This window comes from Spermophilus citellus (genome assembly GCF_964194105.1).
Source record: "Spermophilus citellus genome assembly, chromosome: 6".
NCBI lineage: Eukaryota > Metazoa > Chordata > Mammalia > Rodentia > Sciuridae > Spermophilus > Spermophilus citellus.
This window is the reverse complement of record NC_138187.1, coordinates 78,598,568-78,615,803: the sequence shown is the minus strand read 5'-3', so window position 1 is coordinate 78,615,803 and position 17,236 is coordinate 78,598,568. Positions and strand designations below refer to the sequence as shown.

The 17,236-nt window shown below is 36.0% G+C and overlaps 1 protein-coding gene across 2 annotated transcripts in view; it reads left to right on the top strand.

Annotated features, from left to right (window-relative positions):
- DNAJC1 (DnaJ heat shock protein family (Hsp40) member C1) overlaps positions 1-17,236 on the top strand; it is a 234,156-nt gene that overhangs the window by 138,146 nt on the left and 78,774 nt on the right. For both annotated transcript variants that reach the window (XR_014022775.1, XM_081300173.1), the window contains exon 8: positions 10,433-10,596. Coding sequence is in view for 1 of the 2 variants with exons in the window: in XM_081300173.1 (XP_081156299.1) it covers positions 10,433-10,596 (164 nt within the window). In the remaining variant the exon portion in view is untranslated. The remainder of the gene's footprint in view (positions 1-10,432; positions 10,597-17,236) is intronic.

The following is a 17,236-nucleotide window of genomic DNA, read 5'->3' as shown; positions in this document are numbered from 1 at the left end:
CCCATAATTGGTTTGATTTTGTTTTTTGCCTTTGTCAGGGCTTTATCATTTGGCATCAATTTATCTAAACTTGATGCCAAAATTTATGAAACTTTAATAAGGACTCCCACCCCAGCATCAAGATACTCCATGTTTTTATTTAACTCAGAATTTTTCATATAAACTTCATAATGCTGCTAAAAATAGTCTGAGATTTGTTTTTTCCTGAATGAAGTATAAATAATGATATGTTCATTACTTCCAGAATTCATGATGCTTGGATCCATGCTGATTATATAGGTTTTACTAAAGGTAGAGAATTAGAGGGATGATGAGACTGCTTAGTAAATAGAAGCCTTTAATTTATAGGCATATTTTCTAAAAGACATTTGGTTTTGAAAATACCTATTTTAAAAAATATATGTAAGGGACCCAACATGGCGGCCGGCGAGGAAGCAGCACTTTCAGTATCTCCACATTAACGGGATCAGAAAGACCCATTAATACACCTAGATTCTACCTACTTAGGAACTTCTAGCAAAATTCTGCTGAAAGGAGACCTGCCGGGAATTAGTAAGTTTATTAGAGGTGACAGTTTGTCCCAGACGAGTGAATCTTGGCCACGCAGTGCAGAGGTCCAGTCCCGCTGCCGGCCGCCGCCAAACGGCCACCGGCGCCGCCTGCCCGGCTCTGCAAACGGCCCCCGGCGGCCGGGCCCGGCGCGGCGAGAAGGGTCCCCGCCCGCACGTCAAACAGCCCCCCGCCCGCCCAGCTCAGGAGGCGACGTGAAGGGAATCTAACCAAGCCTTTATGAAATAGCAAACCAGGCTGCGTACGGGGGTTGCTGAAGTGCTGAGCCTGGTGCTCAGAGCAGCGGCTTTAATCGAGATTTTGCGCAGCTTGTTAGAGCTCCTTTCACCATTAGTCTGTAGTGGACCACCCGGCCAAGCAGCAGAAAAAACAAAGAGATTGAAAAAGAGACGCTTGGCTCCCGGACGCCTTCCAGAGCCACGGGCGCTTTGCGCCCATCTGCTTCCTCTTTCACTTCGCTCCCGGCAGAGAAGCTGAATGGGTAATCAGCAGTGGATTGTAAGTACCTGAGGCAAAGAAAGCTCAGTACACCCCGCCCTTTTTTTTTTTTTTTAATATCGTCTATACAGGGAGAGTTAGTGGATTGAAATTGTTGGCTGGGCTGGGGTTTCGGGGCCGAAAATCCACTCCGCGGGAGCCGCCATTTGCTTTTGGCATGCTGTCTTGATGGCCCTGTCTACACGGTCCAGATGCCGCATCTAGAGACTGGAACTGGGCTGCGTGCCGAGCCCTGTCCTCCGAAGGCTGGACCACGGCCTCAAGCGCCTCGGTCGCCTGTTCCCTGCTGCACCTTGGGGCAGAGCCTGCTCTGGGGTCGTTCGGCATCCCCCTGCGAGGGGACCCGTGCTCCGGAGGAGGGGGTTGGAGAGCCGCGGCGGCAGCCGCTTGGGCCCCGGGAGCTAGGCACCGGGCCGAGGAGCAGCGGAGGCCGCGGCGGCGCTGCTAAGGTCGCGGACAAGCACGGCGCCCAAGAGCGCGGCCCAGAGGTGGAGGCGACGGCAGCAGGGTTTCAGTTCTAGAAAACTGGACTGGAAACAGAAGCAGCAGTTTGTATAACCCCAAGATCTTGCTTATGCCAGGAAACTGTAAGGGTAACATGAATATCATTGAGGAGGTCTAACATGGCAGCAGGCGTGCTCCCGGGCATAGGGAGCTTTAAATTATCTAAAGCCTATTTGCTCAGGATCACTAGGCAATGCTGAGCTGACGTGGAGCTAGGGCGTACACTTTGGTCCCCTCAGAAAACACACACTGAGCACGTATCTGCTGCGTTTAAGCCCCGGATCGCCTGCTTCTCGTGACTCAGCACTAACGACCCCGCTGAAATAACTAGTCGGCCCACCTGATCTCACAGAGGTAAAAAAAAAAAAAAACTGAGCACCATAGCCAGACCCAGGGAATCAGGAGTGACGTGGGACTAGCGGCGCAGAAATCCCGGCTATCGCTCCCACCAGGGCTGACAACAGAAGTCCCTTGCACCAGCTACCAGGGGAGTTGCTACCTGAGGGCAAACAAATTCGCTGGGGGTCCTCAGCCCCAAGCCCTACAAACTTAGGGTCCGAGGGAGGCAAACAGAAAGGGTGTGCCCAGGCATCCATGAAAACAGGGCTCCCAGGAGCAGCAGACCCAGCGTGTAGCCAGTAATGTGGTAAGCGTCACAGGCGAGTGGGGCCTGGATTGAGGAACCACAAGAGAAGGACCTAGGCACTCAGGACTGGAGACCCGCACAGTCTGGGAAGAAGAGCTGAGGCACAGTCATTGGTTCCCACCTATCAAAAGGAGAAGCCTGGCCCAGTGGGCATAGCTCCACCTACTGGAAGAGAAGTTAATCGAGCTCTATGACTGCATTTATTATTATTATTATTTTTTTAATGATTATTATTAGTATTTTTTTTATTCTCACTTTTTGTAGTTAACGTTGTTGCTGTTCTTTAACTTTCTTATTAATGGTTTCAATTTTTTTTAATTCTTTTTATTCTGTTATTATTACTATTATTTTTTAAACTTCAATTTCCATTTTTTATTACCATTATAATTTTTTTCGTTTGTTTTAAATTTTTATTTTTTCGTTTTTTCTCTCTTTCTTCTCACTTTTTTCTTTTGTCTTTTCATTTCTTTTCAACTTTCTTATTCCCCCTCTCTTGAATTCCACCTGCCTACACTCACTCTCTTTAGTGACTTCTTCCCTTCCCTTCTAATACCTCTCCTCCCAAGCATCAAATAAATTCATAAGAGTAAACAGTAACTCAGCAGTCAAACAGAACAAGAAGTATCATGAGCATAAAAAAGCAAGGAAGAAAAGGAGTACAAACAATGAAAGACAGCCTAAATATTCAGGAGGACCTGGAGTCATCAGAAAAATGGCCATATAAAGAACTCAAGGAACACCTTAGACATATGGAAAGGAACCTTAAAGATCACATTGAAATGAATTACATAAACAGATAAAAGAAGAAGTTAAGCATCTTTATCAGGAGATAGAGATTATAAAAAAAATCAAACAATAATTCTAGAAATGAAGGAAACGATAAACCAAATTAAAAACTCAATCGAGAGTATCACTAACAGAGTGGAGCAAGTAGAAGCCAGAACATCAGATAATGAAGACAAAATATATCATCTTGAAAAGAGTCTAGCCAACTCAGATAGGCTGGTAAAAAATCACGAGAAAAACATCCAAGAGATTTGGGATAACTTAAAAAAACCAAACTTATGAGTCATTGGGATAGAGGAAGGCACAGAGATTCATGCCAAGGGAATGATTAACTTGCTGAAGGAAATAATTACAGAAAACTTTCCAGAAATAAAAAAGGAAACAGATATACAAATTGTAGATGCATACAGGACACCGAGCACACAAAATCACAGTAGACCAACGCCAAGACACATTGTTATGAAGATATCCAATATACAGAGCAAAGAGAAAATATTAAAAGCTACAAGAGAAAAGAGGCAGATTACATTTAGGGGTAAACCAATAAGGTTGACAACGGATTTTTCATCACAGACGCAGAAAGCGAGAAGATCCTGGAACAACGTATTTCAAACACTGAAAGACAATGGATGCCAACCAAGAATTCTGTATCCAGCAAAATTAAGCTTCAGATACGACAACGAAATAAAAATCTTTCATGATAAACAAAAGCTAAAAGAATTTGTAGCCAGAAAACCAGCATTGCAAAGCGTCTTGAGCAAAACTCTACACAAGGAAGAAATGGAAAACAATAACCAAAACCAGCAGCGGGCAGTGCCTCGGTAAAGACAGAGGATGGGGGGAAAGCTAATCATGGAGAAACAAACTAAATTAGGAAAAAAAAAAAGAGATAAATAATCAAACATGGCAGGAAGTACAAACCATATATCAATAGTAACTCTAAACGTTAATGGCTTAAACTCTCCAATAAAGCGACATAGGCTGGTAACATGGATTAAAAAAACAAATCCAACAATATGCTGCCTCCAGGAGATATATCTGATTGGAAAAGACATACACAGGCTCAAGGTAAAAGGTTGGGAAAAAATATACCAAGCACCCGGTCCTCGTAAGCAAGCAGGTGTGGCCATTCTCATATCGAATAAAATCGACTTCAAGACTAAGTTAATCAAAATGGATAAGGAAGGACATTATATACTGTTAAAAGGAACCATTCACCAACAAGACATAACAATTATCAATATTTATGCACCAAATAATGGCGCTGCGACGTTCATAAAACAAACTCTCCTCAAGTTCAAGAATCAAATAGACAACAACACAATAATCATGGGTGACTTCAACACACCTCTCTCACCACTGGACAGATCCTCCAAACAAAAGTTGAATAAAGAAACTATTGACCTCAATATCACAATCAATAACCTAGACTTAACTGACATATATAGAATATATCAACCATCATCAAGTGGATATACTTTTTTCTCAGCAGCACATGGAACCTTCTCAAAAATAGATCATATATTATGCCATAGGGCAACCCTCAGTAAATATAAAGGGGTTGAGATAATACCATGCACTTTATCAGATCATAATGGAATGAAACTGGAAATCAATGATAAAAGAAGGAAGGAAAAATCCTACATCACATGGACAGTGAACAATACGTTACTGAATGATCAATGGGTTACAGAAGACATAAAGGAGGAAATCAAAAAATTCTTAGAGATAAATGAAAATACAGACACAACATATCGGAATCTATGGGACACAATGAAAGCAGTTTTAAGAGGGAAATTCATCGCCTGGAGGTCATTCCTCAAAAAAAGGAAAAACCAACAAATAAATGAGCTCACACTTCATCTCAAAGCCCTAGAAAAGGAAGAGCAAAACAATAGCAAATGTAGCAGAAGGCAAGAACTAATTAAAATCAGAGCAGAAATCAATGAAATTGAAACAAAAGAAACTATTGAAAAAATTTACAAAACAAAAAGTTGGTTCTTTGAAAAAATAAATAAGATCGACAGACCCCTAGCCATACTAACGAAGAGAAGAAGAGAGAGAACTCAAATCACTAACATACGGGATGAAAAAGGCAATATTACAACAGACGCTTCAGAAATACAGAAAACAATTAGAAATTATTTTGAAAACCTATATTCCAATAAAATAGAAGAAAGTGAAGACATCGATAAATTCCTTAAGTCATATGATTTGCCCAGACTGAGTCAGGAGGAAACTCACAACTTAAATAGACCAATATCAATAGATGAAATAGAAGAAGCAATCAAAAAACTTCCAACCAAGAAAAGCCCAGGACCGGATGGGTATACAGCGGAGTTCTACAAAACCTTTAAAGAAGAATTAATACCAATACTTTTCAAGTTATTTCAGGAAATAGAAAAAGAGGGAGCTCTTCCAAATTCATTCTATGAGGCCAACATCACCCTGATTCTGAAACCAGACAAAGACACCTCAAAGAAAGAAAACTACAGACCAATATCTCTAATGAACCTAGATACAAAAATTCTCAATAAAATTCTGGCGAATCGGATACAAAGGCATATCAAAAAAATTGTGCACCATGATCAAGTAGGATTCATCCCTGGGATGCAAGGATGGTTCAATATACGGAAATCAATAAATGTTATTCACCACATCAATAGGCTTAAAGATAAGAACCATATGATCATCTCGATAGATGCAGAAAAAGCATTTGACAAAGTACAGCATCCCTTTATGTTCAAAACATTAGAAAAACTAGGGATAACAGGAACTTACCTCGACATTGTAAAAGCTATCTATGCCAAGCCTCAGGCTAGCATCATTCTGAATGAAGAAAAATTGAAGGCATTCCCTCTAAAATCTGGAACAAGACAGGGATGCCCCCTATCACCACTTCTATTCAATATAGTTCTCGAAACACTGGCCAGAGCAATTAGACAGACGAAAGAAATTAAAGGCATAAAAATAGGAAAAGAAGAACTTAAATTATCACTATTTGCGGATGACATGATTCTATACCTAGAAGACCCAAAAGGGTCTACAAAGAAACTACTAGAACTAATAAATGAATTCAGCAAAGTGGCAGGATATAAAATCAACACACATAAATCAAAGGCATTTCTGTATATCAGCGACAAAACTTCTGAAACGGAAATGAGGAAAAACACTCCATTCACAATATCCTCAAAAAAAATAAAATACTTGGGAATCAACCTAACAAAAGAGGTGAAAGACCTATACAATGAAAACTACAGAACCCTAAAGAAAGAAATAGAAGAGGATCTTAGAAGATGGAAAAATATACCCTGTTCATGGTTAGGCAGAACTAACATCATCAAAATGGCGATATTACCAAAAGTTCTCTATAGGTTCAATGCAATGCCAATCAAAATCCCAATGGCATTTCTTGTAGAAATAGATAAAGCAATTATGAAATTCATATGGAAAAATAAAAGACCCAGAATAGCAAAAACAATTCTAAGCAGGAAGTGTGAATCAGGTGTTATAGCGATACCAGATTTCAAACTATATTACAGAGCAATAGTAATAAAAACAGCATGGTACTGGTACCAGAACAGGCGGGTGGACCAATGGTACAGAATAGAGGACACAGAGACTAATCCACAAAGCTACAACTATCTTATATTTGATAAAGGAGCTAAAAACATGCAATGGAGAAAGGATAGCATCTTCAACAAATGGTGTTGGGAAAACTGGAAGTCCATATGCAACAAAATGAAACTGAATCCCCTCCTCTCGCCATGCACAAAAGTCAACTCAAAGTGGATAAAGGAGCTAGATATCAAATCAGAGACTCTCCGTCTGATAGAAGAAAAAGTTGGCTCCGATCTACAGATTGTGGGGACGGGCTCAAAATTCCTTAATAGGACACCCATAACACAAGAGTTAATAACAAGAATCAACAAATGGGACTTTCTTAAACTGAAAAGTTTTTTCTCAGCAAGAGAAACAATAAGAGAGGTAAATAGGGAGCCTACATACTGGGAACAAATTTTTAGTCCTCACACTTCAGATAGAGCCCTAATATCCAGAGTATACAAAGAACTCAAAAAATTAGACAGTAAGAAAACAAACAACCCAATCAACAAATGGGCCAAGGACATGAACAAACACTTCACAGAGGAGGACATACAATCAATCAACAAGTACATGAAAAAATGCTCACCATCTCTAGCAGTCAAGGAAATGCAAATCAAAACCACCCTAAGATACCACCTCACCCCAGTAAGATTGGCAGCCATGATGAAGTCAAACAACAACAAGTGCTGGCGAGGATGTGGGGAAAAGGGTACTCTTGTACACTGCTGGTGGGACTGCAAACGGGTGTGGCCAATTTGGAAAGCAGTATGGAGATTCCTGGGAAAGCTGGGAATGGAACCACCATTTGACCCAGCTATTGCCCTACTCGGACTATTTCCTGAAGACCTTAAAAGCGCACACTACAGGGATACTGCCACATCGATGTTCATAGCAGCACAATTCACAATTGCTAGACTGTGGAATCAACCCAGATGCCCTTCAATAGATGAATGGATAAAAAAAAATGTGGCATTTATACACCATGGAGTATTACGCAGCACTAAAATATGACAAAATCACGGAATTTGCAGGGAAATGGATGGCACTAGAGCAGATTATGCTTAGTGAAGCTAGCCAATCCCTAAAAATCAAATACCAAATGTCTTCTTTGATATAATGAGAGCAACTAAGAACAGAACAGGGAGGATGAGCAGGAAGAAAAGATTAGCATTAAACAGAGACATGAGGTGGGAGGGAAAGGGAGAAAAAAAGGGAAATCACATGGAAATGGAGGGAGCCCCTCATTGTTATACAAAATTACATATAAGAGTTTACGAGGGGAATGGGATAACAAACATGGAGGGAAATGAATTACAGTAGATGGGGTAGAGAGAGAAGATGGGAGGGGAGGGGAGGGGGGATAGTAGAGGATAGGAAAGGTAACAGAATACAACAGTCACTAATATGGCAGTTAGTAAAAATGTGATGTGTAACCGATGTGATTCTGCAATCTGTATTTGGGGTAAAAATGGGAGTGCATAACCCAATTGATTCTAATCTATGAAATATGATTTGTCATGAGCTTTGTAAGGTTGTGAACATCCAATAAAAAAAAATATATATGTAAGATCTTGCCAATTGCAAAATGTTAGATGATATAAACTTAGCCCTACATTATTAAAATGGCACAGAATTTAAAATTTACTAAGCTATTGACATGTAGTTTTAGAAATCTGCACTTTCAGATAGATTTATGTTGTATCACCTTTTTAAATCTTATGTTTATGTCAATAATTTTTAAAGTATATAAAAGTATATTCATATGTTATTTATTTTTTACTGTGGTGTTTCTTCTCTTTTCCTTTATTGTTTGTCTCTATGTTTCCTCTCTCCTCCATCTTTCTCCCAACATACCTTAGTATAGTAATCCATATTTTTTTCATATGGATTATAGACTAATATTCAAATATATTTACATGAATATATGTAATATATACAAACATACAGATATGTACACATAGGGATTTGGAGAGGTGTTATTTTGCCTTAATGTGTGGACTTATATGCTTTTATTCATCTTGCTTTTGTTATTGAAACTCATGGAATCTCTATTAGTCAACTGCTATAGCTCTACTTCAGTGGTGATCTAATGTTTCTCATTGTGGATGCATGTTCAATAATTATTCAGTCATTTCTCCTACTAAGCATTTATTGTTACTAGTTTTATATCTCTCTAAAGAAAAGGAAAAAATAGTTATACACACACACATATACTCATATACATACACACATACAATTACATTCTAATGCTTTTGTTGCTAGGGAAAAGGTTAAATTTTAATTTTAATAGACTGCTTTCCTATATGGCTATAATAATTGTCATTTTTACCACCAATTTAGAGATGGCTTTTTCTCTGCCAATAACACATATTATTGGTTTTTAAAATTTCTATCTATTTGATGGTTCACGACCATATTTGACATTGCTCAAATTTGCATTTCTTTAACCTTTAGAGAGTAGAACATCTTTTCTTGTTTCTTGGCCAATGGATTTGTTCATTTGTGTATTGCCTATTCATGACCTTTACCTATTTTTTTCTATTGGGTTGCCTATTCCTTTGTCAATTTATTTAATCTCTTTATTATACTCTTTATATTAATCTTCTGTTTCTTCTCTGAATTGCAAATATTCTTTTGAAATCTGTTGTCTCTTGATAGGTTTATTCTATCTTTTGTCTTTTTGATGCGTTTATTCTATGTTCTATTTTCTTGATACATCTGTCTTTTGAAGAATCTGGGTTTTCAGTAGTTAAGATGTACTCTTACTTTTTAAAAATGTCATCTTTAATATAATTTGTAAGATTTTATTACTTTTAAAATAAACTCTCTTATCCAGTTGGAATTTATTTTAGAAAATGCTTATAAGACTAAGTCCAGTTTTCTTTCAAATGAGTATTCCATTTTTGCAGAATCATTTATTAAATCCTTTTCTCATTGAATTTAAATATTTATGGGTTCAGTATTTACTGATTTTATTACATTGACATTATAGCACACATAAACAAATGCATGCCAATACAGGGGGATGAAAATATCGTTGTGAGGTTTGGTAAGTTTTGATGATAGTAATTAAGAATAAGTCACTTTTTCATGTTGAGTCGCTGATCAGAATGGGATGTAGTAGAGAGCCCAGTTGATAGCCATTTACAGTTGGGCATTTCTTAGCAGGAATACATTATGAGAAATGTGTCATTAGGCAATTTCATCATTGTGGGAACATCATAGGGTGCTTACACACACTAAGATGGCTTTGATGTCACTAGGCAATATAATCTTATGGACTACCATTGTATGTTCATTGACAAAAACATCATTATGTCACACATGATTGTATTTATAACTATTCCTGATGTTGCCAGCTAATATTTTTATCTTTGTAAAATATTGAAAATATAAATGTATACTATTTATTGAGAGCCAATTTATTTTACAGAAAAAATGGTTACTTATCCTAAGTATTAAGTTACTTGCCCAATATTATATAACTAATACATGTTAAACATAGGATTAAGACATGAAGTTAAAGCTCTTTCTATTGTGCCAAAATGAAATGTTTGGTGAAACATACTTTGAAAACTAAAGGTACGGTGATAATATCATAATCATCATATTAACATCTAAGTTTTATTTTAAAATAATGCAGTGATTAATATACAAGAAAACTGCAGCAGATTATTCAAAACAAAGAAGTTCTGTTTTGATTTAAAAAAATTATCCATGTGTTCTTTCATGATATGGTCTATGACTAAACTATTAGAATATTTTTAAATCCTTTTTATTCTTAAGACATTCCAATAACTGGTTCTTTTAAATATTTTTTAGAACAGAAGAAAGTTAAAGTTAAAAAACCAAAACCTGAATTTCCTGTATACATGCCTTTAGAAAATACATATGTTCAGTCTTATGATCATGGAACTTCTATAGAAGAAATTGAGGAGCAAATGGATGATTGGCTGGAAAACAGGAACAGAACACAGAAAAAACAGGTAAATGAACTTTTAAAAAGTTGTTTTAATTGAGTAAAACACTTATAGAAAAGTACATAAAATATAGCTATACAGCTCACCAAGGTATATCCAAGGCACACCAAGTTAACCATTTCTACGATCAATTACTAGAACATTGCCCATGTTTCCTCCTAGTTGCTGCCTTCTTTTTTCCAATTATCGAGACTTCTAATGCCATAGGCATTTTGCCCACATTTTGAATTTTACAAAGAGAATCATTTTATTGTACTCCTTTACATCAGATTTTCTGTGTTCAGTATTTTATTTGCAAGATTTATCCATGATTATGTTTACCAGTAGGTTATTTTCATTGCTATATAATCATTTGTAAACAGTATATTTTATTTTGTTAGAGAAATATGGTATTTCCAGTTCATGGCTATAATAACTAATTTTCTTGCAAACATTCTCTTACATGTCTTCCAGTTTGTCTATATATAAAATTTTATTTTTGGAGTTAACTTTCAGGTCATAGCTCATCTTGAGTAAATATTTCTGAATCATTTTTTTAAATGTTTATACCAGTTTACCCTTCAATGGCAAGCAAAATATGATAGTTCCAATTACTGTACATCCTAGCCAGTACTTGGTCATGTCTTCTATATTTTAACCATTATGGTAGTTTTGTGGTGATATCTAATTATGGTATAATTTTCATATCCTTTGAAGATTAAATTGAACACCATTTCTTATGTTTACTGAACACTGATAACTACTTATGTGAAGTGCCTTTCCAAGTCTATTTTTTTACTCGATTGCCTATCTTTTGATACTGGTCTGTAAACAGTTCAGAAATTAGTCTTTGTATCCTTCTATTCTATTTTTGGCTTGCCTTTTCATTCTCTAAACAGTGCTAATGGTACCTGTGAGCAGTTAATTTCAATTCTCCGCTCTCCTCTCCCCTGGCAAACACTCATCTACTTTCCATCTATATAGATTTGCCTATTCTGGATAGTTTGTATAATTGGAATCAAATAATATGTGGCCTTATATGTTTGGCTTTTTAAATTGGGCATAATGTTCTCAAGGTTCATCCATGGGGTAACATGTAACAGTACTTCATTCTTTTTGTGACTGAATAATATTTCCATTTGTGGGTATGTTAGATATACTGTTTATCCATTCATCAGCTGATGGACATTTAAGTTAATTCTACTTTTGGGCTATCATAAATGAAGGTGCTATTAAAATTAACATACAAGTCTGAGCATTTTTTGTGGTTTCTGTAAGGATTACAATTAACATCTTATAACAATCTAGTTAGGATTAATGCCAACTTAATTTCGATAGACTACAAAAACTTGGCTCCCATTCACTCTGTTCCACCTCCCTTTATGCTTGTTGTCAGTTTGAAGCAGGAAGCCAGAGTGAGATTCAGGAGTCAGGCTCTGGCTTTTATAACTACTTACTCTTGGAAGAACTCCTTTCAGGAGACTAGCATTCCTTTTGTAGGGCAATATCCCAAATGACTTAAGGACTACGTACTTGACCCCACCTCTTAAAGGTTCCATCAGCAACCACATTGCCACACTAGGGACCAGGCTCTTAACACATTAACCTTATGCCGACAAGCATCCAATCCAATTATACCTATGTTCAACTATTTCAAATGTTTGATTTACTCTTGAAAGAATTGTGAAACTGTGGTTTCTGTATTCTGTATATGCCAGATAGTTTATTAACTATGTTTTGAATTCTCTTGTTATTATCATTCAGTTTTTGCTTGCTTGTTAACCAGTTGCGCCAAGAGATGTGTTAAAAAATCTTTCCCTGAGGGCCTGGGGTTGTAGCTCAGTAGTAGAGCACTTGCCTAGCATGTGTGAAGCACTGGGTTCAATCCTCAGCACCATATAAAAATAAATAAATAAAATGAAGATATTGTGTCCATTTACAACTAATTTTTTTTTTAAATCTTCTACTGAAATTATAGTTGTGTTCGTTTTTCCTTGTAGCTTAGTCACATTTTGTTTTATGGATACACAAGTCTTTGTGTGGTTATATGCTTTCTTTTCCCTATTATGAATAAATAGTAGAATGTCTAGAATATGTGATAGGCATAATTTAAATATTTAAGCCAGGTGACTGGTACATGTCTGTAATCTCAGTGACTTGAGGAGGCTAAGGCAGGGGGATCACAAGTTTGAGGACAGCCTGGGCAACTTACCAAGACCTGTCTCAAAAATCAAAAGGGTAGGGATAGAGCTCAGTGATAGAGCGCCAGTAGGTTCAATCCCTAGACTGCAGGCGGGAGGGAAGGAAGGAAGGGAGGGAGGGAGGGAAGAAGGAAGGAAATTAAATATTTAGGAAACTGCCAAACTGTTTCCCCAAGTAGCTGTTTATTTTTGCATTCCCACCAGCAGTGTATGAGGGTTACAGTTGCTCTGCATCCTGCCCTATATTTGCTGTGACTATTCTCTTCAATTTTAGCTATTCTAGCAGATGTATAGGAGTATCTCATTATGCTTCCAAAATTCAGTTCTCTATTGAATGATAATATCTGAGTACATTTTCATGTGTTCATTTAGCATTTGAATATCTTATTTTATGAAATGTCTATAAGTGTCTACTTTATGAAGTGTCTGTTTCCTAGTTTATTGAATTTGAAAGTTTTCTATACACGTTAGATGTAAGCCCTTTGTTACTAGTCATTTTGCAAATATTCTCTTCCAATCTATGACTTGATTTTTCTTCGTAAAAGTATCTTTTGAAAGCAAAAAGTCTTTAATTCAGATGTTCCCATTAACAAAATTTTTTCTTTTATATTTAATCCTTTAAATCCTAATTAGGAAATCTTTGCAAACCCAAAGTCACTAATAAAGTCACTAATATTTTCTCCTGTTCCCTTTTAGAAATTGTATAGTTTTTTTCTTCCATTTAGATTTGTGATCCATTTCAAGTCAACTTTTCCATATTGTGTGAAGTAGACGTCAAAGTTCAAACGTTTTCTTTTTTAGATTCAAACCTTTTTACATATGACTATGCCATGTTCCAGCTCCATTTGTTGAAGATTATCATTTTTCACTGAATTGCCATGGTATCTTGATTATCATTTTTCACTGAATTGCCATGGTATCTTGATCATATATACATTGATTTATTTCTGATGATTTTTTACTAATACATAGAAATAGAACTGATTTTTGTATATTGATCTTATATTCAACAATTTTGCTCAACTAACTTATTAGTTCTAGTTACTTCTTTACCCCTTGCCTTAGGATTTTCTACATAAATAATTATGTTGCCTACAAGTGAAGAAAGTTTTACTTCTTAATTTCCAGTTTGGAAGCTCTGTATCTTTTTGTGGACTTTTGATTGGATAGGACTGCCAATTCAGTGTTCTTTTTTTTTTTTTTAAGAAGTATTGAAAAAAGACATCCTTATCTCGCTCTTTTTTTTTTAATATTTATTTATTTTTTTAGTTCTCGGCAGACACAACATCTTTGTTGGTATGTGGTGCTGGGGATTGAACCCGGGCCACACGCATGCCAGGCGAGCACGCTACCGCTTGAGCCACATCCCCAGCCCCTTATCTCGCTCTTGATCTCAGGAAGTATTATCTTTTCATCACTTATTATGATGCTAGCTCTAGGCTTTAACAGATATTCTTCATCATCTTGAGGAAAATTCCTTCTATTTCTAGTTACTGAGTTTTTATCATGAATGGATGTTGAATTTTTTTTCCAGATTGTTTATTTTCTGCATCTAAAAAGGATGGTTACATGGTCTTTCTCATTTATCTGTTAATATATAATTCATTGAATTATGTTGATTTTAAAATGTTAAACCACTCTTAAGTTCCTGGGACAAACTCTGCTTTGGTCATTACATATTATCATTTTTTATACAATGTGAATTTCATTTTCTTTTTAGTTTGTGTTCATACTGGTCTTAGTGCTTTGTTTTAACATTTTTATCTGCTTATCATATCATCTGAGGCTGACCTCATAGAATGCATTGGAAGATGTTTCTCTTCTCTTTTCTAGACACATTTGTGGAATTTTTCATCTGTTTCTTCTCTGGTGAGCTATGATAGTTTGTGTCTATGAAGGGATATGACTATTTCATCTAAGTTGTTTAATGTACTGACAAGAGTTATTCCTGGAATTCCCTTATTACTATTTTAATATCTGTAGAATTTATATTGATATTTCATCTTTATTTATGCTATTAGATTTTTTTTTCCTCGTACTGGGGACTGAACTCAGGGCCACTCAACCACTGAGCCACATCCCCAGCCCTATTTGTAGTTTACTTAGAGACAGGGTCTCACTGAGTTGTTTAGCTCCTGGCTTTTTCTGAGGCTGACTCTAAACTCAGAATCTTCTTGCATCAGCCTCCTGACTCCTGAGATTACAGGCATGCATCCAGCTGGTATTAGCACAGCAATTTATATCTAGTGTTTTAATCCTGATCAGGCTGTCTAGAGGTACATCCAATTTACTGATCTTTAAAAATCAGTTTTTAGTTACATTGATTTTTCTATATTGTTTTTCAGCTTTGTAAGGCATTGATTTCTACTTTTAAATTAATTTTTTCTGTATTCTGTTTAATTTTCCCTTTTTCTGGTATCTTATGGTAGATGAAATATTGAGTCACTGGTTTGAATACTTCAGTCTTTTAGCTGTATCCTACAAATTTTAGTATTATATTCTGGTTTTCATAAAGATCAAAACATGTTCTAATTTCCTTTCCTATTTTTTATTCATGTTTAGTTTCCTAATAGATGCATATTTTGCAGATATCTTTCTGATACTGCTTCCTGTTTGCTTACAATTTTTATTATTACTAAAGTGTTATAGTTTTTGAAATTTTGGATGAGTAATCTATATTTACATTTAGTATTATGGTGACATTTTGGAATTTGAATCTGTCATCTTAATATTTGCTTTCTACTGGTCCCTCTTTTTAAAATAAAGTTTTGTTTCCATATATTTTATATGTTAATTATACATAATAGTGGAATTTTTTGTTACATATTCATTCTTGCACACAATATACCAATATACTTTGACCAGTGTCATTTGCCAGTATTTCCCCTTCTCCCTCTTATTTTATATTCATTTCTGTTTCCTCTTTTGCTTTCTTTTGGATTGATTAAGTTTTAATATTTCATTTTACCCTTCCATGAATTTGGTGTGTGTGTGTGTGTGTGTGTGTGTGTGTGTGTGTGTGTGTATATATATATATATATATATATATTCCTTTTTCATTTTCTTTTAATGGATAATATAAAACATGTAAAATGCATCTTATTACAATTTTGTATTAATTTCTTAGCCACTTTCCAGACAATGCAATAATTTTAAACCCTTTACTTCATCCATCTTCCTTCTGACTTTTGTGTTAGGAGTTGAGTTATATTCCCCCCAAATTCATATTAAGGTCTGTGTTAGTTTTCTGTCACTGTGACAAAATGCCCTAACTTAATTTAAATATGTATTTTGCCTCATAGTTTCAGAATCTTCAGTCCATAGTTGCTTGATCCTGTTGGTTTTGGGCCTGTGGCAAAGTAATACATCATGGTGAATGTATGGCAGTTAGAAAAATAGGGGGAGGAGCAGTGACCCAACATCCCCTTTAAGCACATACTCCAGGTGAAATAACTTCCTTTCCCAAGGCCCCATCTCCTAAAGGTACCACCATCTCCCAACAGCACCATCCAGCTTAGGACCAACCCTTGAATATATAAGCCTTTGGGTGACATTTAACATCCAAACCAAAACAAACCAGTACCTCAGAATATAACCCTATTTGTAAATAGGATCATTACAGATGTCATGCAATGAAGTCATACTGTAATTTTTGTCTGTAGAACTATGTGTTTAAGTAGCATTTGCTTTCCCAGATTACTTTGTTTCAAAGCCTATATCCTTTTCTCATTAGAACTTTTTCCTGGTTTCGAACTTATCATAAAAAATGTGTATACATTAGACTCACAGTAAATATTTGTTAAATTAATCAATGCCCAAAATAATTTATCATGGTAATTTCTGCTGAGAGAGCATAATAATAGGCAAGTAGGAGACAAAATACTGAATTCTTAAAGTTGGGAGACCCAAATCTTATAGTTTTAGCATCACCATTTATTACCTACAGGATTGGGATTTAGTTGTCTTATTTAACACTTTACAAAAAGTATGAATTTGTCTGCTTCTTCCTTAGAGATATGAGAATAAAATATTTTAAAAACTGAGGAACCCTAAAACATGAACTTTTCTTCTTATACTAGCCATGTTTGGGATCCTGCTATGATTTTCAAAGTTTTCATTTCAAAAGTTTCCCTTTTTTCCTTTTCATTAGTAGAAACTGAAGATAAATATATGTTCCAGTTACCCTTGTTGCTGTTTGTATTTTCAACAACTTCTCTAAAATTCTAAGTTTTATTTTGGTCCAGTATTTATTTGGGAAGGTTTGAAATACTTATCTGCATGCTTTTAGAAGGTACTGATGTAAAATGATGTAATTGACAGATGAGCTTTTAAGGAAGGATGCCTTGGGTTTAAATGGGGTATAACAATCATAGAGCTATGTGTCTACATGTAGTTTGTATACACAAATCCTATAAGGAAAATACCATTGGAGAAAACTAGTTGTTGGGAGTTACTTGTTATTTGAC